Source organism: Pristiophorus japonicus, chromosome 7, assembly GCF_044704955.1.
Source record: "Pristiophorus japonicus isolate sPriJap1 chromosome 7, sPriJap1.hap1, whole genome shotgun sequence".
NCBI lineage: Eukaryota > Metazoa > Chordata > Chondrichthyes > Pristiophoridae > Pristiophorus > Pristiophorus japonicus.
This window is the reverse complement of record NC_091983.1, coordinates 10,508,912-10,535,081: the sequence shown is the minus strand read 5'-3', so window position 1 is coordinate 10,535,081 and position 26,170 is coordinate 10,508,912. Positions and strand designations below refer to the sequence as shown.

Sequence of the window (26,170 nt, the reverse complement as noted above, 5' to 3'; positions counted from 1 at the left end):
AATCTATGGAATTCTCTGCCCGAGAGCTGTGGAGGTTGGGTCATTGAATATATTTAAGGTAGAGATAAGACAGGTTTTTGAGTGATAAGGGAGTAAAGGGTTATGGGGAGCAGGCAGGAAAGTGGAGCCGAGTCCATGATCAGATCAGCCATGATCTTATTAAATGGCGGAGTAGGCTCGAGGGGCCAGATGGCCTACTCCTGCTCCTATTTCTTATGTTCTTATAGAGCTTATTGTCCAATGCAGCTGCAGATTCCACTGTTGAGAAAGTACTTTCTCTGCAGGGATGGTTTGAGCTTGAAATCTGCATGTGTACCCTACAGTTTATCTTGTTGCTTTCCTCTAGAGTACAAATGCCACCATCAGACCCAGCACTGTTTGTACTGCAGTAATTTAGTTGCCGACCAAGACTACTGCTTATTGAAGAAAGAGCATTAAACATTTAATCAAGAAATGCTCAGATTTATGATTTGCCATGGATACAATTTAATACAGATCAGATTAAATTGTGTAAGAAGGTTTCCAAATCTTACTTTGTTCCAGCCCCTTCTGCCTTGCCCACGATCTCTGCGCCCTTCCCCATGAGAGGCAGCGAGCTCCCGCTCATAATCCTTCTTCATTTTGTTTTGCTCATATCTTTTTGCCATCGTCACAAGCTCTTCGGGAACAGGCTGCACGTGAAGCGACAACATCATGTTAACAGTTACACAACCGAACCCCATTATAGGGATGGAGCAATAAAACTGCAGATGGACATAGAATTACATTGAATGTACAGTATAGATACAGGTCAGTTGGCCCAAAGGGTCTATGCTGCATTTTATGCTCCACACGAGCCTCCTCCCCACCTTACTCGAGCCTCCTCCCCACCTTACTTCATCTCACCCTATCAGCATATCCTCCTATTCCTTTCTCCCCCATGTACTGATCTGCCTTTCCCTTAATCTATGCTATTCGCCTCAATTATTCCCTGTGGTAGCGAGTTCCACATTCTCACCACTCTCATGGTAAAGAAGTTTCTCCTGAATTGCTTACTGGATTTATTAGTGACTATTTACGGCCCCTAGTTTTGGTCTCCTCCACAAGTGGAAACATATTCTCTGCACTATCAAACACGTTCATCATTTTAAAGAGCTTTATCAGGTAACCCTTCAGCCTTCTCTCAAAAGATCCTATTCAATCTTTCAGATGTGCATTTGTGTCTGGGTACACGAACACCCAGTGACACTGGATCCATGTGTGTCCAGTTACACGAACACCCAGTGACACTGGATCAGCGTGTGTGTCTGGATACACGAACACCCAGTGATACTGGATCAATGTGTGTCCAGTTACACGAACACCCAGTGACACTGGATCAATGTGTGTCCAGTTACACGAACATCCAGTGACACTGGATCAATATGTGTGCCTGGGTACACGAACACCCAGTGACACTCGATCCATGTGTGTGTGTCTGGGTACACGAACACCCAGTGACACTGGATCCATGTGTGTGTCTGGGTACACGAACACCCAGTGACACTGGATCCATGTGTGTGTCTGGGTACACGAACACCCAGTGACACTGGATCCATGTGTGTGTGTCTGGGTACACGAACACCCAGTGACACTGGATCAATGTGTGTGTCTGGGTACACGAACACCCAGTGACACTCGATCCATGTGTGTGTGTGTCTGGGTACACGAACACCCAGTGACACTGGATCAGTGTGTGTGTCTGGGTACACGAACACCCAGTGACACTGGATCAATGTGTGTGTCTGGGTACACGAACACCCAGTGACAGGCAGATTCAGATCATCTTGACTGAACAAAGCTGATTTATTTATTTCTTGACGGAGTCATCGACTTCAGGGGTGATTTTCAGTTACTGCATTGTTGGGGAATAGCATAGTCCCAGCTGAAGGTATCTCCACTGGTCATTTCACAGGGACTGGGATACATGATGCCCTCAAGCTGTGCCAGCAACACCACACATCAAAATCTCCCTTTTAATCTTTTCAGTACCGAAGTTAGTATACCATTTCGCCCCGACTCTTCATTCAGCCTACATCTGATTACAGTCTCTCTACCTGCTCCTTCACATGGACTGTTAAACCAGAGCAGAGTTAGCAGAATCACTGGCACTTACCTGACACGCTCGTTCCAGAATTGTAATTAACTCCGCAGCAACTCTCCAATCACCCCTTGTGACGAGGGTTACAGCCGATCCTGAGCGACTGAAAGAGAACACAGCACGTTTAAACTGGGATATCACAGGGAGAATGGGTCGTTGGAAGAAAGCAATGAGCAGGGAATGAGAGCTGCTGGCTGGGAACGGCTCACACAGCTCGCTGATGCTCAGTTTTACAGATCAGTTGGAGACGAGCAATTTCAAAACTGCCTAAATTCTCAGATCTCACTAAAGTGAAATATAGATTATGTCAATCGGCAAAACTGAGAGAGGGGCGGGGGCGGGGGGGGGGAGGGGGGAACGGGACGAAGGGAGATCACAAGGGGGGGGGGGGAAACAACGAAAGGAGGGTGGGGGGGACGAAGAGAGGCGCAAGGGAGGGGGACGAAGGGAGGGCGCGAGGGGGGGGGAATGAAGGGCGGCGCGAGGGGGGGGACGAAGGGAGGGCGCGGGGGGGGGGGACGAAGGGGGGGGGGACGAAGGGAGGGCGCGGGGGGGGGCGAAGGGGGGGGGAACGAAGGGAGGGCGCGGGGGGGGGGGGACGAAGGGAGGGGGAACGAAGGGAGGGCGCGTGGGGGGGGACGAAGGGGGGGGGGACGAAGGGAGGGCGTGAGGGGGGGGGGACGAAGGGAGGGCGCGGGGGGGGGGACGAAGGGAGGGCGTGGGGGGGGGGACGAAGGGGGGGGGACGAAGGGAGGGCGTGGGGGGGGGGACGAAGGGGGGGGGGACGAAGGGAGGGCGTGAGGGGGGGGGGGACGAAGGGAGGGCGTGAGGGGGGGGGGACGAAGGGAGGGCGTGAGGGGGGGGGGATGAAGGGGGGGGGGACGAAGGGAGGGCGTGAGGGGGGGGGGGACGAAGGGAGGGCGCGGAGGGGGGGAACGAAGGGAGGGCGCGGGGGGGGGGGACGAAGGGAGGGCGCGGGGGGGGGGGACGAAGGGAGGGCGTGGGGGGGGGGACGAAGGGAGGGCGTGAGGGGGGGGGACGAAGAGAGGGCGCGGGGGGGGGAACGAAGGGAGGGCGTGAGGGGGGGGGACGAAGAGAGGGCGTGAGGGGGGGGGGGACGAAGAGAGGGCATGAGGGGGGGGGGACGAAGGGAGGGCGCGGGGGGGGGGGACGAAGGGAGGGCGTGGGGGGGGGGACGAAGGGAGGGCGTGAGGGGGGGGGACGAAGAGAGGGCGCGGGGGGGGGGACGAAGGGAGGGCGTGAGGGGGGGGGGACGAAGAGAGGGCGTGAGGGGGGGGGGGACGAAGAGAGGGCGTGAGGGGGGGGGGACGAAGGGAGGGCGCGGGGGGGGGGGACGAAGGGAGGGCGCGGGGGGGGGGACGAAGGGAGGGCGTGGGGGGGGGACGAAGGGAGGGCGCGGGGGGGGGACGAAGGGAGGGCGCGGGGGGGGGGGGGGACGAAGGGAGGGCGTGAGGGGGGGGGGACGAAGGGGGGGGCGTGAGGGGGGGGGACGAAGGGGGGGCGTGAGGGGGGGGGGACGAAGGGAGGGCGTGAGGGGGGGGGACGAAGGGGGGGCGTGAGGGGGGTGACGAAGGGAGGGCGCGAGGGGGGGGGACAAAGGGAGGTCGCGGGGGGGACGAAGGGGGGGGGCGAAGGGGGGGCGCGAGGGGGGTGACGAAGTGAGAGCGTGAGGGGGGGGAACGAAGGGAGGGCGCGAGGGTGGGGGACGAAGGGAGGGCGCGAGGGGGGGGGACGAAGGGAGGGCGCGAGGGGGGGGACGAAGGGAGGGCGCGAGGGGGGGGACGAAGGGGGGGCGCGAGGGGGGGGGACGAAGGGGGGGCGCGAGGGGGGGGACGAAGGGGGGGCGCGAGGGGGGGGACGAAGGGGGGGCGCGAGGGTGGGGGGTGCGAGGGGGGGGACGAAGGGAGCGCGAGGGAGGGGGGGACGAAGGGAGCGCGAGGGGGGGGACGAAGGGAGCGCGAGGGGGGGGACGAAGGGGGGGCGAGGGGGGGGACGAAGGGAGCGCGAGGGAGGGGGGGACGAAGGGAGCGCGAGGGGGGGGACGAAGGGAGCGCGAGGGGGGGGACGAAGGGGGGGCGAGGGGGGGGACGAAGGGGGGGCGCGAGGGGGGACAAAGGGAGGGCGCGAGGGGGGGGACGAAGGGAGCGCGAGGGGGGGGACGAAGGGGGGGTGCGAGGGGGGGGGACGAAGGGAGGGCCAGGGGGGGGGACGAAGGGAGCGCGAGGGGGGGGGACGAAGGGGGGGCGCGAGGGGGGGGGACGAAGGGAGGGCGAGGGGGGGGGACGAAGGGAGGGCGAGGGGGGGGGACGAAGGGAGCGCGAGGGGGGGGACGAAGGGGGGGCGCGAGGGGGGACAAAGGGAGGGCGCGAGGGGGGGGACGAAGGGAGCGCGAGGGGGGGGACGAAGGGGGGGCGCGAGGGGGGGGACGAAGGGGGGGCGCGAGGGGGGGGACGAAGGGGGGGCGCGAGGGGGGGGACGAAGGGGGGGCGCGAGGGTGGGGGGCGCGAGGGGGGGGACGAAGGGAGCGCGAGGGGGGGGACGAAGGGAGCGCGAGGGGGGGGACGAAGGGGGGGCGAGGGGGGGGACGAAGGGAGCGCGAGGGAGGGGGGGACGAAGGGAGCGCGAGGGGGGGGACGAAGGGAGCGCGAGGGGGGGGACGAAGGGGGGGACGAAGGGGGGGCGCGAGGGGGGACAAAGGGAGGGCGCGAGGGGGGGGACGAAGGGAGCGCGAGGGGGGGGACGAAGGGGGGGTGCGAGGGGGGGGACGAAGGGAGGGCGAGGGGGGGGGACGAAGGGAGCGCGAGGGGGAGGACGAAGGGGGGGCGCGAGGGGGGACAAAGGGAGGGCGCGAGGGGGGGGAACGAAGGGAGCGCGAGGGGGGGAACGAAGGGAGCGCGAGGGGGGGGACGAAGGGAGCGCGAGGGGGGGGACGAAGGGAGCGCGAGGGGGGGGACGAAGGGAGCGCGAGGGGGGGGACGAAGGGAGCGTGAGGGGGGGGACGAAGGGGGGGCGCGAGGGGGGGGGACGAAGGGAGCGCGAGGGGGGGGCGAAGGGGGGGCGCGAGGGGGGGGACGAAGGGAGCGCGAGGGGGGGGGACGAAGGGAGCGCGAGGGGGGGGGACGAAGTGGGGGCGCGAGGGGGGACAAAGGGAGGGCGCGAGGGGGGGGACGAAGGGAGCGCGAGGGGGGGGACGAAGGGGGGGCGCGAGGGGGGGGGACGAAGGGGGGGCGCGAGGGGGGGGGACGAAGGGAGCGCGAGGGGGGGGGCGAAGGGGGGGCGCGAGGGGGGGGGACGAAGGGAGCGCGAGGGGGGGGACGAAGGGGGGGCGCGAGGGGGGGGGACGAACGGGGGGCGCGAGGGGGGGGGACGAAGGGAGCGCGAGGGGGGGGACGAAGGGGGGGCGCGAGGGGGGGGGGGACGAAGGGAGCGCGAGGGGGGGGACGAAGGGAGGGCGCGAGGGGGGACAAAGGGAGGGCGCGAGGGGGGGGGACGAAGGGAGGGCGCGAGGGGGGGGAAGAAGGGAGCGCGAGGGGGGGGACGAAGGGGGGGCGCGAGGGGGGGGGACGAAGGGAGCGCGAGGGGGGGGCGAAGGGGGGGCGCGAGGGGGGACAAAGGGAGGGCGCGAGGGGGGGGGACGAAGGGAGGGCGCGAGGGGGGGGACGAAGGGAGCGCGAGGGGGGGGACGAAGGGGGACAAAGGGAGGGCGCGAGGGGGGGGACGAAGGGAGCGCGAGGGGGGGGACGAAGGGAGCGCGAGGGGGGGGACGAAGGGGGGGCGCGAGGGGGGGGACGAAGGGAGCGCGAGGGGGGGGACGAAGGGAGCGCGAGGGGGGGGACGAAGGGAGCGCGAGGGGGGGACGAAGGGGGGGCGCGAGGGGGGGGACGAAGGGAGCGCGAGGGGGGGGACGAAGGGAGCGCGAGGGGGGGACGAAGGGAGCGCGAGGGGGGGGACGAAGGGAGCGCGAGGGGGGGACGAAGGGAGGGCGCGAGGGGGGGGACGAAGGGAGCGCGAGGGGGGGACGAAGGGAGCGCGAGGGGGGGGACGAAGGGAGGGCGCGAGGGGGGGACGAAGGGAGCGCGAGGGGGGGGACGAAGGGAGCGCGAGGGGGGGGACGAAGGGGGGGCGCGAGGGGGGGACGAAGGGGGGGCGCGAGGGGGGGGACGAAGGGAGCGCGAGGGGGGGACGAAGGGAGCGCGAGGGGGGGACGAAGGGGGGGCGAGGGGGGGGGACGAAGGGAGGGCGCGAGGGGGGGGACGAAGGGAGCGCGAGGGGGGGACGAAGGGGGGGCGCGAGGGGGGGACGAAGGGGGGGCAGGGGCGAGGGGGGGCGCGAGGGGGGACAAAGGGAGGGCGCGAGGGGGGGGACGAAGGGAGCGCGAGGGGGGGGACGAGGGGGACGCGAGGGGGGGGACGAAGGGGGGCGCGAGGGGGGGGACGAATGGGGGGCGCGAGGGATGGGGCGAAGGGGGGGCGCGAGGGGGGGACGAAGGGGGGCGCGAGGGGGGGACGAAGGGGGGGACGAAGGGGGGGCGCGAGGGGGGGGGACGAAGGGGGGCGCGAGGGGGGGGACGAAGGGGGGCGCGAGGGGGGGGACGAAGGGGGGGCGCGAGGGGGGACGAAGGGGGGGCGCGAGGGGGGGGACGAAGGGGGGGCGCGAGGGGGGGACGAAGGGGGGGCGCGAGGGGGGGGGACGAAGGGGGGCGCGAGGGGGGACAAAGGGAGGGCGCGAGGGGGGGACACGAAGGGAGCGCGAGGGGGGGGACGAAGGGGGGCGCGAGGGGGGGGGGACGAAGGGGGGGCGCGAGGGGGGGGCGCGAGGGGAGGGCGAAGGGAGCGCGAGGGGGGGGGGACGAAGGGGGGGCGCGAGGGGTGGGGACGAAGGGACAGCGCGAGGGGGGACGACGAAGGGAGGTCGAGGGGGGGGACGAAGGGAGGTCGAGGGGGGGACGAAGGGAGGGCGAGGGGGGGACGAAGGGAGGGCGCGAGGGGGGGGGAAGGAGGGGGGGAACGAAGGGAGGGCGCGAGGAGGGGGATGAAGGAGGGGGGGGCGCGAGGGGGGGGGAACGAAGGGAGGGTGCGAGGGGGGTTGGGGAAGGAGGGGGGGGGAACGAAGGGAGGGCGCGAGGACCAAGGGAGGGCGCGAGGGGGGGGGACCAAGGGAGGGCGCGAGGAGGGGGATGAAGGGGGGGCGCGAGGGGGGGGGAACGAAGGGAGTGCGTGAGGGGGGGGGGACGAAGGGATGGCGCGAGGGGGGATGAAGGGAGGGTGCGAGGGGGGTGGGGAAGGAGGGCGAGAAAGACAGAGAGCGATAGAGAGACTCTGAAGGATGGTAGCTGCACCCACCCAGCTCTTCCAGTCCGCCCAATTCTGTGCACATACTCTTCTATGTTGCGAGGAAAGTCATAGTTGAACACGTGTGTGATATCGTGCACATCAAGCCCACGCGAAGCAAGATCGGTCGCAACAAGTATCCGGACTCTCCCTGGGGTGGGGGGGGGGGGGGTAGAAAAGAGAGTCCATCATTTGCTTTGAAAACCTCCAGCATTGCACATTCTACACATTGAGTACTCCTCCCCACTCACTCTCTTTCCCTACTCCCCTCAAACTCAACCCTCTCCCCTCACCCGGACAACCACTCCCGTCTGGACTCTTCCCAACGGTCCCCTCAACCCCCCGCAGGCACTTCCCGCCTCTCGGAACCCTCCCTCTTCGCCCCCCCCGGTAATTCGGCCCTCTCCCCTCTGGACTTATCCTTCTCCCCGCGCCCCCCCCCCCCCCCACCACCCCACCCGGAACTCAGACCGCTCTGCTCGTGCCCCCAAGTTCTCACCCCATCCGGAACTTGGCTTTCCCTCTCCCCCGCCCATGTCCCCACCCCCACTCTCCTCACTCCCTGTCCCACATTCCCCCTCACGCAGCTCTGTGCCCGGTTTCCTGGCCGCAGTCATGGCGTTTCATCCTGTGTCAGCCCTTAGTGCCGTCTCTATACCACCCAGGTGGCAGGCTGGCTTGTTGGGGGGACAAGGGTTATCCGCTCACCAACTGGCTCATGACACCTCTCAGAAATGATGCCAAGCTCCGATATAAATGAGAGAAATGAGAGTTCTCATTAAGCAAATGATTATGTTCCACTGCCCAGATACACGTCTGTGGAGGTCAACCTCAAAGGGCTCTCGCTGCTGGAGCGAGTTCTGTAGACTGGGCTTCGGCTAGTGCTGACTGGTACTACTACTTACAACATAGTAAAACGTCCCAAGGTGCTTTACAGGAGCGTTATCAAACAAAATTTGACACCGAGCTACAAGGAGATATTGGGACATGCAACCAAAAGTTTGGTTAAAGAGGCAAGTTTTAAGGAGCGCCTTAAAGGAGGAAAGAGGTGGAGAGGTTCAGGGAGGGAGTTCCAGAGCTTAGGACCAAGGCAGCTGAAGGCACGCCCACCGATGTTCGAGTAATTAAAATTGGGGGATGTGCAAAAGGCTAAAACTGGAGGAGCGCAGAGATCGAGGAGAGTTGTAGGGCTGGAGGAGATTACAGAGATAGGGAGGGGCGAGGCCACGGAGGGACTTGAAAACAAGGATGAGAATATTAAAATGAAGGTGTTGCCAGACCAGGAGCCAATATAGGTCAGTGAGCAGTGACTTTGTGCGAGTTAGGGTATGGTCAGCAGAGTGTTGGATGAGCTCAAGTTTATGGAGAGTTGAAGCTGGGAGGTTAGAAACATAGAAAATAGGTGGAGTAGGCCATTCGGCCCTTCTAGCCTTCACCGCCATTCAATGAGTTCATGGCTGAACATGCAACTTCAGTACCCCATTCCTGCTTTCTCGCCATACCCCTTGATCCCCCGAGTAGTAATGACTTTATCTAACTCCCTTTTGAATATATTTAGTGAATTGGCCTCAACTACTTTCTGTGGTAGCCAGGAGAGTATTGGAACAGTCAAGTCTAGAGGTAACAAAGGCATAGATGAGGGTTTCAGCAACGGATGAGCGGCGGCAGGGCAGAGACAGGCGATGTTACGGGAGGTGGAAACCGGCGGTCTTGGTAATGAGCGGATGTGGTCGGAAGCTCATTTCAGGGTCAAATATGACACCTAGGTTGCACACAGTCTGGTTCAGCCTCAGACTGTTACTAGGGAGAGGGATGGAGTCGGTGACTAGAGAATGCAGTTTGTGGTGGGGGGGGGCCCACAGACAATGGCTTCGTTCTCCCCAATAGTTAGTTGGAGGAAATTTCTGCTCATCCAGTACTGGATGTCGGACAAGCAGTCTGACAATTGAGAGACCGTGGAGGGGTCGAGAGAGGTGGTGGTGAGGTAGAGCTGGGTGTCGTCAGCGTACATGTGGAAACTGATGTTTGCGGATGTTGTCACCGAGGGGCAACATGTCAATGAGAAATAGGAGGGGGGCCATTGTCTTTGTCCTTGGGGGCCACCTGAGGTAACGATGCGGGGGTGGGAAGAGAAGCCATTGCTGGTGATTCTCTGGCTACAATTAGATAGATAAGAATGGAACCAGGCGAGTGCAGTCTCACCCAGCTGGATGATGGTAGAGAGGCGTTGGTGGAGGATGGAGTGGTCAGCCGTGTCAAAGGCTGCAGACAAGTCGAGAAGGACGAGGGGGGGTAGTTTACCTTTGTCACAGTCACAAAGGATGTCATTTGTGACTTTGATGAGAGCCGTTTCGGTACTGTGGCAGGGGCGGGAACCCGATTGGAGGGGTTCAAACATGGACTCCAGATTTAATGGTGTTGGAGCAGGAAGAGAAGTCATTGCAGGAGATTCTCTGATTATGACTGGATAGATAAGAACGGAACCAGGCGAGTGCAGTCCCACCCAGCTGGACGTCGGTGGGCAGGCGTTGGAGGAGGATGGAGTGGTCAACTGCGTCAAAGGTCGCAGGCAGGTCGAGAAAGAGGAGGAGAGATAGTTTACCAGTTAGAGGATGTAATTTGTAACTTCGATAAGAGCCGTTTCGGTACTGTGGCAGGGGCGGAAACCTGATTTTTTTTTACATTTGTTCCTGCGATGTGGGCGTCGCTGGCAAGGCCAGCATTTATTGCCCATCCCTACTTACCCCTCGAGAAGGTGGTGGTGAGCCACTTTCTTAAACTGCTGCAGTTCATGTAGTGAAGGTGCTCCCACATTGCTGTTAGGGAGGGAGTTCCAGGATTTTGACCCAGTGACGATGAAGGAACAACGATATATTTCCAAGTCAGGATGGTGTGTGACTTGGAGGGGAACTTGCAGGTGATGCTGTTCCCATGCGCCTGCTGCCCTTGTCCTTCTAGGTGGTAGAGGTCGTGGGTTTGGGAGGTGCTGTCGAAGAAGTCTTGGTGAGTTGCTGCAGTGCATCTTGTAGATGGTACACACTGCAGCCACGGTGCGCCGGTGATGGAGGGAGTGAATATTGAAGGCGGTGCCAATCAAGCAGGCTGCTTTGTCCTGGCTGGTGTTGAGCCTTTTGAGTGTTGTTGGAGCTGCACTCATCCAGGCAAGTGGAGAGTATTCCATCACACTTGTGAAGAGTCAGGAGATGAGACAGTAGCCACAGAATAGCCAGCCTCTGACCTGCTCTTGTAGCAACAGTATGTGTGTGTTCTGGCCAATGGTGACCCCCAGGATGTTGATGGTGGGGGATTCGGTGATGGTAATGCCATTGAAAATCAAGGGGAGGTGGTTAGACTCTCGCTTGTTGGTGATGGTCATTTCCTGACTCTTGTCCAGGTCTTGTTGCACGCGGGTACGGACTGCTTCATTATCTGAGGAGTTGCGAATGGAATTGAACACTGTGCAGTCATCAGCGAACATCCCCATTTCTGACCTTATGATGAAAAGAAGGTCATTGATGAAGTAGCTGAAGATGGTTGGGCCTAGGACACTGCCCTGAGGAACTCCTGCAGTGATGTCCTGAGGCTGACAACTCCTGCAGCCATGTTCTGAGGCTGACAACTCCTGCAGTGATGTCCTGTTGCATTGACCTCCAACAAATACAACCATCTTCCTTTGTGCTCGGTATGATTCCAGCCAGTAGAGAGTTTTCCCCCTGATTCCCATCGACTTCAGTTTTACGAGGGCTCCTTGATGCCACATTCGGTCAAATGCTTATTTGATGTCAAGGGCAGTCACTCTCACCTCACCTCTGGAATTCAGCTCTATTGTCCATGTTTGGATCAAGGCCGTAATGAAGTTTGGGGTCGAGCGGTCCTGCCGGAACCCAAACTGGGCATCGGTGAGCAGGTTATTGGTGAGTAAGTGCCGCTTGATGGCACTGTCGACAACACTTTCCATCACTTTGCTGATGATTGAGAGTAGACTGAAGGGGCGGTAACTGGCCGGATTGGATGTATCCTGCTTTTTGTGGACAGGACATACCTGGGCAGTTTTCCACATTGTCGGGCAGATGCCAGTGTTGTAGCTGTGCTGGAACAGCTTGGCTGGAGGCGTAGCTAGCTCTGGAGCGCAAGCCTTCTGCATGACAGCCAGGATGTTGTCAGGGCCCGTTGCCTTTACTGTATCCAGTGCACTCAGCTGTTTCTTGATATCACGTGGAGTGAATCGAATTGGCTGACGGCTGGCTTCTGTGATGGTGGGGGCCTCAGGAGGAAGCCGATACGGATCATCCATTCGGCCCTTCTGGCTGAAGATGGTTGCAAACCCTGATTGGAGGGGTTGACTGGTTGAGCGCCTGGCGGGGGGGGAGCAGGTCGTGCGGGATGATGGCACACAACAGCAGGCGCCTCCACCGTGGAGCCACTGCCACTCTCGGGGAGCTGAGCCTCAGCATTGCCGCTGCTCCGCAGGGAGAAGAGTGCAGGTGTGCGGGTGGCTTGCGAAGCCCCTAGCCACGCTCTCCTTCAGCCTTTCGGATCCAGAGGTGATGCGGGACCCGGAGTCAAGGTGGCAATAGTCGGAGCTTCCATCGAAGCAGTCCGAACAGTGCCCATGGCAGTGCCCAGAGATCTGACCACTCGCTTCATGTGTGACTGCATGGTCTCGATGCTCTGTACGAAGACAGCACACAAGTTGGAGCTGGAGTCCTTGATGCTCTCAGACATTGTCCAGAAGCTCGCTTGCGGGCAGCCCAGTGAACTAAGGTGGTCTGTGTGGATCGTCACTCGTCTCCTTATGAATGGTGGGCCCCGATGTCTCCACCTGGACCCTGTGCAGCAGGAGTAGGATGTGAGCTACCCCTCCAGCACCATCCTCCCCCGGCCCCTTCCTCCTGCGCATTGTTGCTGGCACAATTTGCACAGCGAGACCCCTCTGGCTGACCCTCTGAACTACGCGCAGTGCTGGTCCCTGAGCGCAGTTTGAGTGGTGCTTCTTATTTTGCAGTGCTGTGTTCCTCCTCCTCCTCCCTCTTGTCCCCGAGGCCTGTGGACACCTGCTGGAGCTGAGTGAGCATTTAGCCCCACGGCTAAGCACAGATAAGACGGCTTCTGAAAGCGGTTGCTGAAGTCGGTCAGGGGCCATGCGTCAGGATGAGATTTACGCGAGAAGCAAAGGAGGTAAAGATGGCTGAAAACCCCTCTCCGCAGCAGACGTCACACTCCTGTCACACCCCCCGACTAGTGTCTGTCACCTGTTCTTCAAGTGGGGACAGTACATGGGTGAAACGTGGCCCTTCCCCTGTTACTGCGTGCGAGCCTGCCCCTGCAGTGAAGATTAGAGGATGTGCCTGACAGGGTGGAACTGTGTTACTGGTGTGTGCAAGATGGCACAGGTGTGAGGAAGCAATGGTGAGGAGAGTTAAGACAGAGAGAGGCAGTTTCTTAACCGATAAAGGAATAAGGAGTTATGGGGAGTGGGCAGGGATCGGATCAGCCATGATCGGATTAAATTCTCTACCACAGAAATTTGTTGAGTCCAGATCCCTTACGGCTAAAGGGATCAGGGGGTATGGAGAGGAGGCAGGAGTGGGGTACTGAAGTTGCCTGATCAGCCATGATCATATCGAATGGTGGTGCAGGCTCGAAGGGCTGAATGGCTTGCTCCTGCACCTATTTTCTATATTTCTATGGCGGAGCAGGCTCGAGAAGCCGTATTGCCTACTCCTGCTCCTATTTCTTATGTTATGTCCTTAGTAGCTGGTGCAGTGTGCTGCAGAGGGAGGTGAAGATGGTGGAGGGAAGCGTGCTGCAATAACTGTAGCAGAGTTGTGGTAATCGAGAGATGGAAGGGCTGTGAGTGTAGGGGCAACAGGTAGTGCAAAGATAATGAGAGAGAGATATCATGGAATCTTACAGCACAGGCGGCCATTGAGCCCACTGGCTTTTTGTCAGAGCTATCCAATTAATCCCACTCCCCTGTTCTTTTCCCATAACCCTGTAATTTCTTTCCCTTCAAGTATATATCCAATTCTCTTTTGAAAGTTACTCTTGAATCTGCTTCCACTACCCTTTTAGGCAGTGTATTCCAGATCATCATTTTTTTTCCCTCATATCGCCTCTGGATCTTGAGCTTTGGACATTTTCATTCTGCGTCCTCTGGTTACTGACCTTCCTGCCACTGGAAATAGTTTCTCCTTATTTACTCTATCAAAACCTTTCATGATTTTGAACACCGCTAACAAATCTCCTCTTAACCTTCTCCGCTCTCTAAGGAGAACAACCCCAGCTTCTCTAGTCTCACCACATAAATGAAGTCCCATATCCCCACTACGATTCTAGTCAATCTCCTCTGCACCCTCTCCAAGGCCTCAACATCCTGCCTAAAGTGCGGTGCCCAGAATTGGACACAATACTCCAGCAGGGACCTAACCAGTGTTTTATAAAGGCTTAGAATAAATTCCTTCCTTTTGTACTCTATTAATAAAGTCAAGGATCCCATATGCTTTTATTTTTAAACAGCCTTCTCAACTGCCACCTTCAAAGATTTGTGGACATAGAGCACCAGGTCTCTGTTCCTGCACCCCTTTAAAATTGTACTGTTTCGTTCATACTGCCTCTCCTCGATCTTCTGACCACTTTGCACTTACATAGGATATACAACACAGAAACAGGCCATGCTGGCGTTTATGCTCCACTCGAGCCTCCTCCCATCCTTCCTCATCTAAATCTATCAGCATAACCCTCTGTTCCCTTCTCCCTCACATGCTTGTCTAGCCTCCCCTTAAAAGCTTCTATACTATTCGCCTCAACCACTCCCTGTGGTCGTGAGTTCCACATTCTCACCACTCTCTGGGTAAAGGAGTTCCTTCTGAATTCCCTGTTGGATTTCTTGGTGACTTCTCTGCATTACATTTCATCTGCCACGTATCGGCCCATTTTACCAGTCTGTCTATGTCCTCCTGAAGTCTGTTACTATCCACCTCAATGTTTACTACATTTCCTATCATTTGCAAACTTTGAAATTATGTCCAAGTCCAGATCATTAATATATATCAAAAAGAGCAGTGATCCCAAAACCGACCTAGGGGACACCACTGTATACCTCCCTCCAGTCTGAAAAACAACTGTTCACCACACTCTCTGCTTTCTGTCCCGTAGCCAGTTATGTATCCATGCTGCCGCTGTCCTTTTAATCCCATGGGTTTTAATTTTGCTAGCAAGCCTATTATGTGGTACTTTGTCAAACGACTTTTGAATGTCCATATACACAACGCCAACCGCACTACCTTAATCAACCTTCTCTTACTTCATCAAATACCTCGATCAAGTTAGTCAAACACGATTTGCCTTTAATAAGTCCGTGCTGACTTTCATTTATTAGCCCACACTTTTCCAAAAGCCAATTCATTTTGTCCCGGAGTCTCCAAAAATGTCCCGACGTTAGGCTGACTGGCCTGTAGTTGACACATTTATCCTTCTCCCCTTTTTGAACATTTTGAACCCTCCAGTCCTCTGACAGCGCACCCCCCCCCCCACCCATAGCCAAGGGCACCACCCCCACCCCCCCATACCCAAGGGCACCACCCCCCCCCTATACCCAAGGAGGATTAGAAGATTGTAGCCAGAGCCTCTGCAATTTCCATCCTTACTTCCCTCAACAAACTAGGATGCATCCCATCCAGACCGGGTGACCTTTCTATGTTAGGAGGCTTACTGTAGCTAACCTCATGAGGTCATTGAACTTCTTCCTGCAGTGCATCCACGTCCTGCCGGCGATACGCCTCGCATTGACCCACTCTGCCACCTCTGCCAATTACGCCGGGCAGCTTGCCTGGAAATCTTCCTGCCGCCTGGCAGATGCAAGATGCCCGTTCATCCTGCCCACCTCCTCCACCAAAACCTCCAACGTAGTGTCCGAAAACGGGGGGGCCCTGGCAGTCTCTCTGCGCCTGTCATTGTCCACAATCCTCCGGGATAGATGCCTGTAGCCAATTTGCACCTGCCCTTTAAGATGTGTAGGTTGCGTTTAAATGACGCCACGAGTACGTGCAATGGGCGCCCCCATCGGACGATGAGCCGACCAACAGTGTGAGCAGAGGCTGACAGCCCATCCACTGTATTTTAATTAATCAGCTCCATCAATCTGGGGTCTTTGCCCGCCCATGGGATCAGGCGCCTGGCCTGCTCCAAAGCCCGTTCTGCCCACGGAAATGCACTCAAAGGAATGTCTACCCATAGTGTCTGCCAGCAAACAACAACTTTGCTGGTTTTCTCCTAAATGGCGTCAGGCAGGGGATTTGTACAATTCTCCAGCACGCAGTGGCAGAAGCTGCCTTGAGGGCAGTGCAGTAACTATCACAAAGCAACCTGCTTTTTAAACTACGCAGTGCAATACATTAAACTATGGACAGAAACACCCCACTTAGGTCACTTCCACTTCCTGGAGGTCATGTCCCTCCACTCTGCCCCTGCGACCTTTTACGCTGCAACGTTCCCGCAGCCCTTTCCAAGGTGGCACCCTGCCTGCTCTCTGGAATTCTCATCCCGAACTTTCTGCCTTGCAATCTATCGCTTAGACTGCACCTTCAGTAGGATTTGCCAACCTTCCGGGATTGTCCGGACGTCTCCAGGAATGAAAGTTTCATCTCCTGGACGCTGCAGCGAGCAAAACCCGGGGGAAGAGTCACAGAGCACTAAAGTCATTGTGTTTCTGTCATTGTCTTTGAATGCTTTCATTTGTTAGTTATGAAAATATTCAAGATGAGGCACAAAATGCTGTTAGACCGGACGGGGCAGTTGGAGGTCATACGATGAAATCTCCAGAAGTATCAGCTGTGGCTCAGTGGGCAGCACTCTCACTTCGGAGCCAGAAGGTTGTGGGTTCAAGTCCCACTCCAGAGACTTGAGCACAGAATCTAGGCTGACACTCCAGTGCAGTGCTGAGGGAGTGCTGCACTGTCGGAGGTGCTGTCTTTCGGATGAGACATTAAACCGAGGCCCCGTCTGCTCTCAGGTGGTTGCAAAAGATCCCACGGCACTATTTCGAAGAAGAGCATGGGAGTTACCCCCTGGTGTCCTGGCCAATATTTATCCCTCAATCAACATAACACAAACAGATTATCTGGTCATTGTGAGAGCTGGCTGTGTGCAAATTGGCTGCCGCGTTTCCCACATTACAACAGTGACTGCACTCCAAAAGTACTTCATTGGCTGTGATCGTTCTGAGACGTCCGGTGGTCGTGAAAGACGCTATATAAATGCAAGTCTTTCTTTTACATCCAACTCGAGTTGGCAACCCTCAGTCACCTTCTCAAGTGCTCCTCCCACTGATTTAGATTTGCACAGCGTGGGTAGGCCAGGATTACTGAGAGAGAGGTGCTCTGCTCTGGAGCTCAGTGTGAGCGACATAGCCTGTGGACACTTGTTAATGCAACCTGGCACACTCAACAGCAAGTCAACATTCTCCAGAAACAAAGGCAACAGCCGAACATGTCACAAGACGCCTCGGGGGAGGGAGTCTAAAGCAAACCGCGAATTTGAAATAACTGAAAGGTTGCAAAAGAGTCAGCCACAGCTCAAATTTCCACGGGCTGCTGCAATCTTTTACTTGATGCGCAACTGCCTCAACCCCAAGCTTTTTGCGGTTACAGAAATAACCCTTTGAGGTACCTTCTTTAAAATCTTCCAGGGCTTGTTCTCGATCACACTGCTCCCGATCGCCATGAAGAGACTGGACGGGGATCCCCTGCAGACTGAAATCACTCGACAAGTCATCGGCTCTAGAACCAGGTACAATCGAGATTCAATTAGTTACCTGCCAAAAACATGCAGACTAAAAGAAAGCCATCTTTCTGAGCAGTGCCTCCAGCCCCCGCCTGATTGAAACTCGGAATGTGGGGGGGGCGGGGGTGGAACCGTCAAGGCAGCACGGCATGGACCATACACAGTAGACATCTCAAGTCGCTGGAGAAATACCACCAACGATGTCTCCACAAGATCCTGGGAGGACAGACGCACCAACATCCTCGACCAGGCCAACATCCCTAGCATTGAAGCACCGACCACACTCGACCAGCTCCGTTGGGCGGGCCACATTGTCCGCATGCCCGACACAAGACTCCCAAAGCAAGCGCTCTATTCCTTCACGGCAAACGAGCCAAAGTTGGGCAGAGGGAACGTTTCAAGGACACCCTCAAAGCCTCCCTGATAAAGTGCAACATCCCCACCGACAACTGGGAGTCCCTGGCCATAGACCGCCCTAAGTGGAGGAAGTGCATCCGAGAGGGCGCTGAGCCCTCGAGTCTTGTCGCCGAGAGCATGCAGAAATCAAGCGCAGGCAGTGGAAAGAGCGTGCGGCAAACCAGTCCCACCCACCCCTTCCTTCAACTACTGTCTGTCCCATCTGTGACAGGGACTGTGGTTCTCATATTGGGCTGTTCAGCCACCTAAAGGACTTTTTTTTTTTTTTAAAAAGAGTGGAAGCAAGTCTTCCTCGATTCCGAGGGATTTCCTATGACTGACTGATACACCTCCAACGTCCAGCACAGATTTACTGCCCCATGCAAAGTGCCATCAGCTCCCGTACCTTCTACAGATTTAAATACCGCTTTTTAAATGTACACACAGTTTGGTTTAAGCAGCCTGCCTCTTCTTGCACGACTAGTTCGACACATTTCGCCCAGTCACAACTTAGATGAGCATTCAGACTAAGTGTTTACCAGAAATAATTTTGTAGGAGATTAGATGCATGTCCCCATGTCATAGTTGAAATAAAAAACAGAAACCATGGGGTTAACACAAAGTGAATTGCCGCAGACCCGGGTTGAATGACACATTCTGCCCGCACGGTCCAAAGCTTTACTCAGGTTTTCCACAAGCTGGCCAATTTCTTTCCTGGTGCTAGAGATATTTACAGGAAGCAAGCTCACCAACAGCTTGATTGACAAGTTGGTTATTTTGAGCACCGGAGTTTCGATTCAGCAGAAACAAAACTAGCTGGACAATTTATTCCCGTATTGTTTCCTGTGAAACATGACTACACAACAAGCAGCATTCACACAGTGCCTTTACGCAAAGCGCTCCCCCACAAGGTGCTTCGCAGAAGTGCAATCAAATTAAAATGGAAGTTGGAGTTCCCATTATGATTGAGAACCCACCCCCTCAAACACTAATAAAAAATAGAAAAATACACCACATATTTAACATTAATTTAAATTAAAGTTATTTATGTCTTTTATATATAAAAAAATATTTTTAACGATTTTTCAAAGTTTTTAAAATTATAGTTTAAAATAAACTTACCGCAGTGGGGAGGGTTTTTAAACAATAAAATGTTTTTTTTTTAATTTAATTTTATGTTTTTGTGTGTTTTAAAACTCTTGCGCCTGTAAAAGTAGGCTATGTGCCTGCTTTCATCAGGCGCAAGAGTTTTGAGGACATTTACTGGACAAGATATGGGTAAATCCCGCAATCTCGCCCGTGTAAATGTCCTCGCTCCCGATATGCATTGGATCCGTCAAGGGCCATGCGGCTCTTTGTCGGCCGCCGCGGACACGATGGGCCGAAATGGCCTCCTCCTGCGCTGTAAATTTCTGTTTCTATGCAAAATTGGACGTTGAACAACCAGGCTGACATCACTGGCGCAGTGGAGTGGTCAAGGGAGAGGAGGTGATGAGGCAGGGCTGGGTGCCGGCAGTGTACATGTTTAACCTGGCCGTGTCTGAGAATGACATCGCCAAGGGGCAGCCTGCAGATCAGAAAGAGATGTTTTAGTGTAAAATGTCCCGTTGTAAAGATTTAATTCAACGGTGGAAAGGGCAGGGTTGATGGGCTGAAGAGACTATTCCCTTTCTATCCTCCTTTATCATTCCACAAACAGAAATCCCGTATGCTATAGTTACAAGAGAGATGAGATTACAACCTTCAAACACAATGCCATAGCGAGTCCAAAAACAGGGTCGATTGAAAGTTCACAAAATGGGATAAATAATCAGGGGGCTGTTTGCGGGAAGGGATCGGGTGCGATTTCCCCGAGTGGTCACAGGATGACCTGCTCACAGTGCTAATCTGAGCCACACCAGGTGTACAGGACATGTTTGAGAGACAATATTCTTCCTCTAGACCCCACCTCCCCCTATGGCATTAAAATGGGCCTTCCCAAAATAGTCCAGCTCAAACTGGGAACTCAATGGAGCCACGGATTGTGGACTGAGACAGTACAGACAGTGAAAAGGTTATGGTGATAGGGTGGGAGGAGGCTGGTGTGCAGCTTAAACACAGGCATGGACCAGTTGGGCTGAATAGCCTGTTTCTGTGCTGTAGACTTGGTGTAAAGAACAGTGATAAAGCACCCTTCCGCTGGGTTAGAAGCATTTCTAGACAAAAAGACAAGCGTGTGATAGAGTCCAATCAGGATCAGTTATTGTTTATGTTTGAAAGAATCCTCCTCAGGGCTGCAAATTTATCACTGGACAATCTTCCACAGTCAGATTCTAAATCAGATGACCAGAAATACAATTTCTAATTTTAATGGAATCTTGCCATTCAGCCCATCGTGCCAGCACTTTGAAAGAGCGATCCAATTATTCCCCCTCCCCTGCCCTTTCCCCATGGACCTGCAATTTTGCATAAGGACTTATCCAACTCCCCTTTGAAAGCTATTAGTGAATCTAATCTTGTGATTTTAATGCAAACCCTAAACTCTGTTTTGGGGTAGTTGAGCACTGCTTTGAGATGGTCTCCTCTCCCTGAAATGCACCCATAAGGAGCCCCCCCCCCCCGGCCATTGTGGTTGCACCCCTTGAAGTGCAGGACTCCTGACATTACCCCACCAGCTATACTCCTGGAACTAAGGCAACACAGTGCTAAAACACCGGAAAGATATCAGGAATCAACATCCAGACAACTCATTTCTTCCCAACCTCCACTGTAATGAACAGGGGACTTCTCCTGGTGTCCCAGCCAATAGTTATCCCTGAACCAACATCACTAAAAACAGATTACCTGGTCATTATCACATTGCCGTTTGTGGGAGCTTGCTGCGCACAAATTAGCCACCGCGTTTCCCACAGTACAACAGTGACTGCACTTCCAAAATGTTTTATTGGCTGTCAAGCGCTTTGAAATGTCCTGAGTTTGTGAAAGCCGCTATATAAATGCAAGATGCTTTTTTCTTTCTGTAATCAGACCATTCGATTGCTGCCACACCCTGAGCTGGGCTGTTGCCGACAGAGATGCAGCTGTTTTTCTCTGCAGGAGCAGTACAATATTCTGATGGAAACTACCATCCCAATTACTGTGGGCCAAACAGCTCTCACTTGGCAGTGGCTATCCCACAACATGGAATCTCTGGGCTTTTGTAAACTCTCAGACATTCGACAAACATCAATGAAGAGAAGTGAGGAAAGACAGAGCACCATTAGTAACACACAGCTAACAACTGAACATACATGAGCTTTCTTCCCACAAAGATGATGACTTTGTCCTCGGGCTTCATGGATTTAATGAAGTGAAGCGTGTAGCTTCTTTTCTCCTCTTCAGGGATAACCAGTACATTTTGTTCCACTGTCTCCACTGCCTACAAGAGAAAGGATTAAAAATCTTCCTACAAGCATCCTCCTCCTTTATTGTATAAACATATCCAGTGTGGTGATTTCATGACATCATAAACATGCTACTGATACAGCCCTGTAGACCATGAGCTTGGAGGCAGATTTGAGGGCCTGGTCTTCGAACACTCTTTTCCTCAGGCAGCTGGACAGAGGAAACGTTACAAGGACGCCCTCAAAGCCTCCCTGATAAAGTGCGGCATCCCCACTGACAGCTGGGAGTCCCTGGCCAAAGACTGCCCGAGTGGAGGACGTGCATCCGGGAGGGCGCTGAGCACTGCGAGAGCATGCAGAAAAATAAGCGCAGGCAGCGGAAGGAATGCGCGGCAAACCTGTCCCACGCTCCCTTACCCTCAACGACTGTCTGTCCCACCTGTGGCAGGGACTGTGGCTCTCGTATTGGACTGTTCAGCCACCGAAGGGTTCATTCTAAGAGTGGAAGCAAGTCTTCCTCGATTCCAAGGGACCACCTATGATGATGAAACATGCTATGTATTTGGCACAACTGGCTAGAATTAGCAAAGCTGCTCCCCCAGCATGGAGAGAGCACAGGTTGGAGGATTGACACTATCTCTGATGGCACCTCTTTTGACCAAGTCTCCCCACTGGATTGTTGAACTTACCCTTATATACACACTTAGCACAGGACCATTAGGAACAAGAGCAGGCCATTCAGCCCCTCGAGCCTGCTCCACCACTCAAATAGATCACGGCTGATCTGTATCTCAGCTCCACCTACCCGTCTTTGATCCATATTCCTCGCTATCTAGCAAAAATTTATCAATCTCAGCCTTGAAAGTTCCAATTGACCCCCAGCATCCACAGTTTTTTAGGGGTTGGGGGGGCGCAAAGAGTTCCAGATTTCCACTACCCTTTGTGTGAACGGCCTAGCTCTAATTTTAAGATTATGTCCCTTTGTTCTGGATTCCATCACCAGAGGAAATAGTTTCTCTCTATCTATCATAAGATCATAAGAAATAGGAGCAGAAGTAGGCCATTTGGTCCCTTGAGCCTGCTCCGCCATTCAATAAGATCATGGCTGATCTGATCCTGGCTTCAACTCCACTTCCCTGCCTGCTTCCCATAACCCTTGACTCCCTTATCGTTCAAAAATCTCCACCTTAAATATAGTCAATGACCCAGCCTCCACAGCTCTCTGGGGCAGAGAATTCCAAAGATTTAGGACTTTCAGAGAAGAAATTCCTTCTCATCTCCGTTTTAAATGAGTGGCCCCTTATTCTGAAACTATGCCCCCTAGATTCCCCCATGAGGGGAAATATCCTCTCTGCAACTACCTTGTCAAGCCCCCTCAGAATCCTGTATGTTTCAATAAGATTACCTTTCATTCTTCTAAACTCCAATGAGTATAGGCCCAACCTTTCTTCATAAGACAACCTCTGCATCTCAGGAATCCTATCGAATCCCATTATCATTTTAAATACCTCAATGAGATCACCCCTCAACTAGAATACAAACCTAATCAATGCAACCTGCCCTCATAATTTAACCCTCTAAGCCCCTCGATCCTGTCTCCTAGGTTAGTTATGACACTTGGCTTGTGTTGACGTAACATAATTTTGACTATGTATTGACGAATATTCCATGTAACTTTACCAACAGGTCTGTACTAGCTCCACACTATAGTCTTCACACTTACTGTAACTACATTGACTCACAGTTAAGCAACGCCTCGATTTCAAAATTCTCATTCTCGTTTACAAATCCCTCCATGGCCTCGCCCCTCCTTTTCTCTGTAATCTCTTTCAGCCTCACAATCCCAGAGATGTCTGCACTCCTCTAATGATACCCTCTTGAGGGCAGCATTATAACTGCTTAACCATCAGTGGCTGTGCCTTCAGCTGCCTGGGCCCTAAGCTCTGGAACTCCCTCCCTAAACCTCTCCGCCTCTCTTTCCTCCTTTAAGACGCCCCTTAAAACCTACCTCTTTGACCAAGCATTTGGTCATCTGCCGTAATTTCTTCTTATGTGGCACGGAGTCAAATTTATCTGTTTTGTCTTATAACATTGCTGTGAAGCGTCTTGGGATGTTTTACTACGTTAAAGGTGCTATATAAATAAAAGTTATTGTTGTTTAAATCAGAGCTGGGTTTAATGACCCTTTTAACGGTTGTGAACCTCTGCCAATGTTAGCTGTATTTAGCTGTGGTGAATGGAGCTTCATGCTGAGCTCAGAACCCTGGTGCTCTCGATAGTACAACAAACCCCACACCTATTTCACCACAACAAAACCGCTGGTGCTGGCACACTATGTCAATTGCAGTAACTTTCTGAAAGTGTTCAATCGATTCCAAACAAATCCAAAACACTGATTGTCCCGTACTCACTGCCAAATCCAGAGTCCCGACATAAACCATCATCGCATTCTTCAGATATGATTTTGATAATCTCCGAACCCCATCAGGCCATGTGGCACTGCAGAGGGAGGAGAAAGGGTGAACAACACATAATAAGAACATAAGATATAAGAACAGGAGTAGGCCATTTGGCCCCTCGAGCCTGCTCCGCCATTCAATAAGATCATGGCTTATCTGATCTTGGCCTCAACTCCACTTCCCTGCTCGCTCCCCATAGCCCTCGACTCCCCTATTGTTCAAACATCTGTCTATCTCCACCTTGAATATATTCAATGACCCAGCCTCCACAGCTCTCTGGGGCAGAGAATTCCAAAGATTCACCACTCTTTGAGAAGAAATTTCTCCTCACCTCCGTCTTAAATGGGCGATCCCTTATTCTGAAACTGTGCCCCCTAGTTCTAGATTCCCCCACAAGGGGAAACATCCTCTCTGTATCTAATGGTGGCTGTAGCTCAGCTTAGTATGTAACTTTATGCACTTGCAGACTGTTCCAACAAAGAAGTAAAAACCACAACTGCGCAGAGCTGTATTGGTGTATTTAGTGCTCCAGTTTTCTCTTTCCTTGCCCCAGCCTGTTTCACTGGGGTAGAAATTCCGATGTCCCGGGCCCGTACGAAGTTTCTACAGACCCGGGAAGGCATCAATGCACATGCACCGAAAACCGGCTTTTCCGATCTGTCTAGCTGGAGCGTGACAGATCGTAGCCAGATCGGGAGCGAGGACATTTCTTGGGCAAGACTGTGGGATTTACGCATATCTTGCCGAGCAAATGTCTTCAAAAATCTTGTGCCTGATAAAAGCAGGTGCATAGCCTACTTTTACTGGCGCAAGTGTTTTAAAACACACAAAAACATATTAAAATAAAGTTATGAAAACATACTTTATTGTTAAAAACCCTCCCCACTACGGTAAGTTTATTTTAAGGCATAATTTTTAAAACTTTTTAAAAATCAGGAAAATATATATTTTTTTAATGACATTAACAACTAATTTAAATGAATCTTAAATATGTAGTATATTTTCTATTTTTTATTAGTGTTTTGGGTGTTTGGGGGCGGGGGGGGGGTTTGTCATTCATAATGGGAACTCCAACTTACAAAATTCCATTATTATGAATGAGAAAATACTGTACCTTGATTGGCTGGCCAGAGCCATGTGACTCCAGCTGCAGCCTACGGACGTCCCTACGAGCACGCGCTGCGACGCGCAGGGAGCGAAGGCCTTAGGATCGGGATCTCGCGCAGGCGCAGCAGCTTCAGGTAGGTGCGCATTTTTTTCTCTAAAATCTAGTCGAACGCCCGCGGGAAGGAGAAAGCGGGATTTCTGAGCCATCGCTTCCCTGAAAATGTCGGGGTATCCTCCCACAGCCAGCCGCCACCCCCTGGTATCTCTGCCAATGTGACGAGCTGCTCGATCAGAAGGCATCACACAGCCTGATTCTGCCCACATTGCCAGCAGGGTCACTGGTGGCAAGTGGGAGCTGGGCCTTGGCCTCACCGCCTCCACCACTGAATAGTTCTTGATCAATTCGGAAAGATTCATTAACTTGGAAATGTCTACAGAAAATGACTTGGGCTGATGAATAAATCAAGCTAGCATTTTCTACCTGGTCATAATGGTCTGTCTATCGGGTCGTATGTCCAAAATAATCTTCATAATCTGAGGTTCAAATCCCATATCCAACATTCGATCTGCCTCATCCAATACCTGTTAAGGGAAGAAGAGATGCACTCAGCAGGAGTACTGACAGGTGCAGCCAACACCAGCTCTTTTCTGCTCAAATGACTCACAAGTAAAAGGTGATTTAACTTCTTATACAGCTCTTTGTTGTATGGAGGCCTGTGTGGCAACGATACACGGTTAGGCAGTATCGATCCTGTACCTTGACTGAACGATGTGTGTATACAAGATGCACTCGTTCCCCGCTGTGTAGCTCGACTTGACCCGACTACTAAACGTAGACTTGATGTGCTAATGCCAGGGGAGACTGACTAGTGTCTGCGTAGATAATAATCCAAGGGTCTGGAGCTGAGCCCACAGGATTCCCATCTCTGGCCTTTATCCAGCGGCCCATGCTGACATTACCCCAACCCCCAGACATTCACTATCCAGACCGACACACAAAAAGTACACCTTGATAAAGTGCAACATCCCCACCGACATCTGGGAATCTCTGGCCAAAGATGGCCCTAAGTGGAGGAAATGCATCCGGGAGGGCGCTGAGCACCTCGAGTCTCGTCGCCGAGAGCATGCAGAAACCAAGCGCAGGCAGCGGAAGGAGCGTGCGGCAAACCAGTCCCACCCACCCCTTTCCCTCAACCACTGTCTGCCCCAGCTGTGACAGAGACTGTAATTCCCGTATTGGACTGTTCAGCCACCCAAGGACTCATTTTTAGAGTGGAAACAAGTCTTCCTCGATTCCAAGGGACTGCCTATGATGATGATCCAGACCGACACACACGAAAAACAGCCTCTTTGGTTTACAGGTTTGGGTCTCTGTGTAATCTCCTTCCGAAATAATGAAAGCAGCTGAAACACTTGGAGAGATGTTTCCATAAAGTGCCACCTGCTGGAGAATTAACGCACTGCAACATACTGTCCAACTGAGAGATTTCCCCAGCCATTTACAGATGAACGAATCCCTTGCCACGTCCTCTGATTCTGTGGTTTGACTAACATTCCTGGTTAAGACCTGGTCAAACTGAGAGAAGCCCAAAC

At 54.4% G+C, this 26,170-nt stretch overlaps 1 protein-coding gene across 3 annotated transcripts in view; it reads right to left on the bottom strand.

The window, feature by feature from the left end:
• ddx43 (DEAD (Asp-Glu-Ala-Asp) box polypeptide 43) overlaps nt 1-26,170 on the bottom strand; it is a 91,429-nt gene that overhangs the window by 13,916 nt on the left and 51,343 nt on the right. For 2 of the 3 annotated variants that reach the window (XM_070884777.1, XM_070884779.1), the window contains 7 exons: nt 25,059-25,159; nt 23,423-23,510; nt 20,919-21,046; nt 17,140-17,249; nt 7,483-7,621; nt 2,135-2,222; nt 534-671 (listed from right to left, as the gene is read on the bottom strand). In XM_070884777.1, the coding sequence (XP_070740878.1) occupies nt 534-671; nt 2,135-2,222; nt 7,483-7,621; nt 17,140-17,249; nt 20,919-21,046; nt 23,423-23,510; nt 25,059-25,159 (792 nt within the window). The remainder of the gene's footprint in view (nt 1-533; nt 672-2,134; nt 2,223-7,482; nt 7,622-17,139; nt 17,250-20,918; nt 21,047-23,422; nt 23,511-25,058; nt 25,160-26,170) is intronic. The other variant, XM_070884778.1, reaches the window with a different exon arrangement.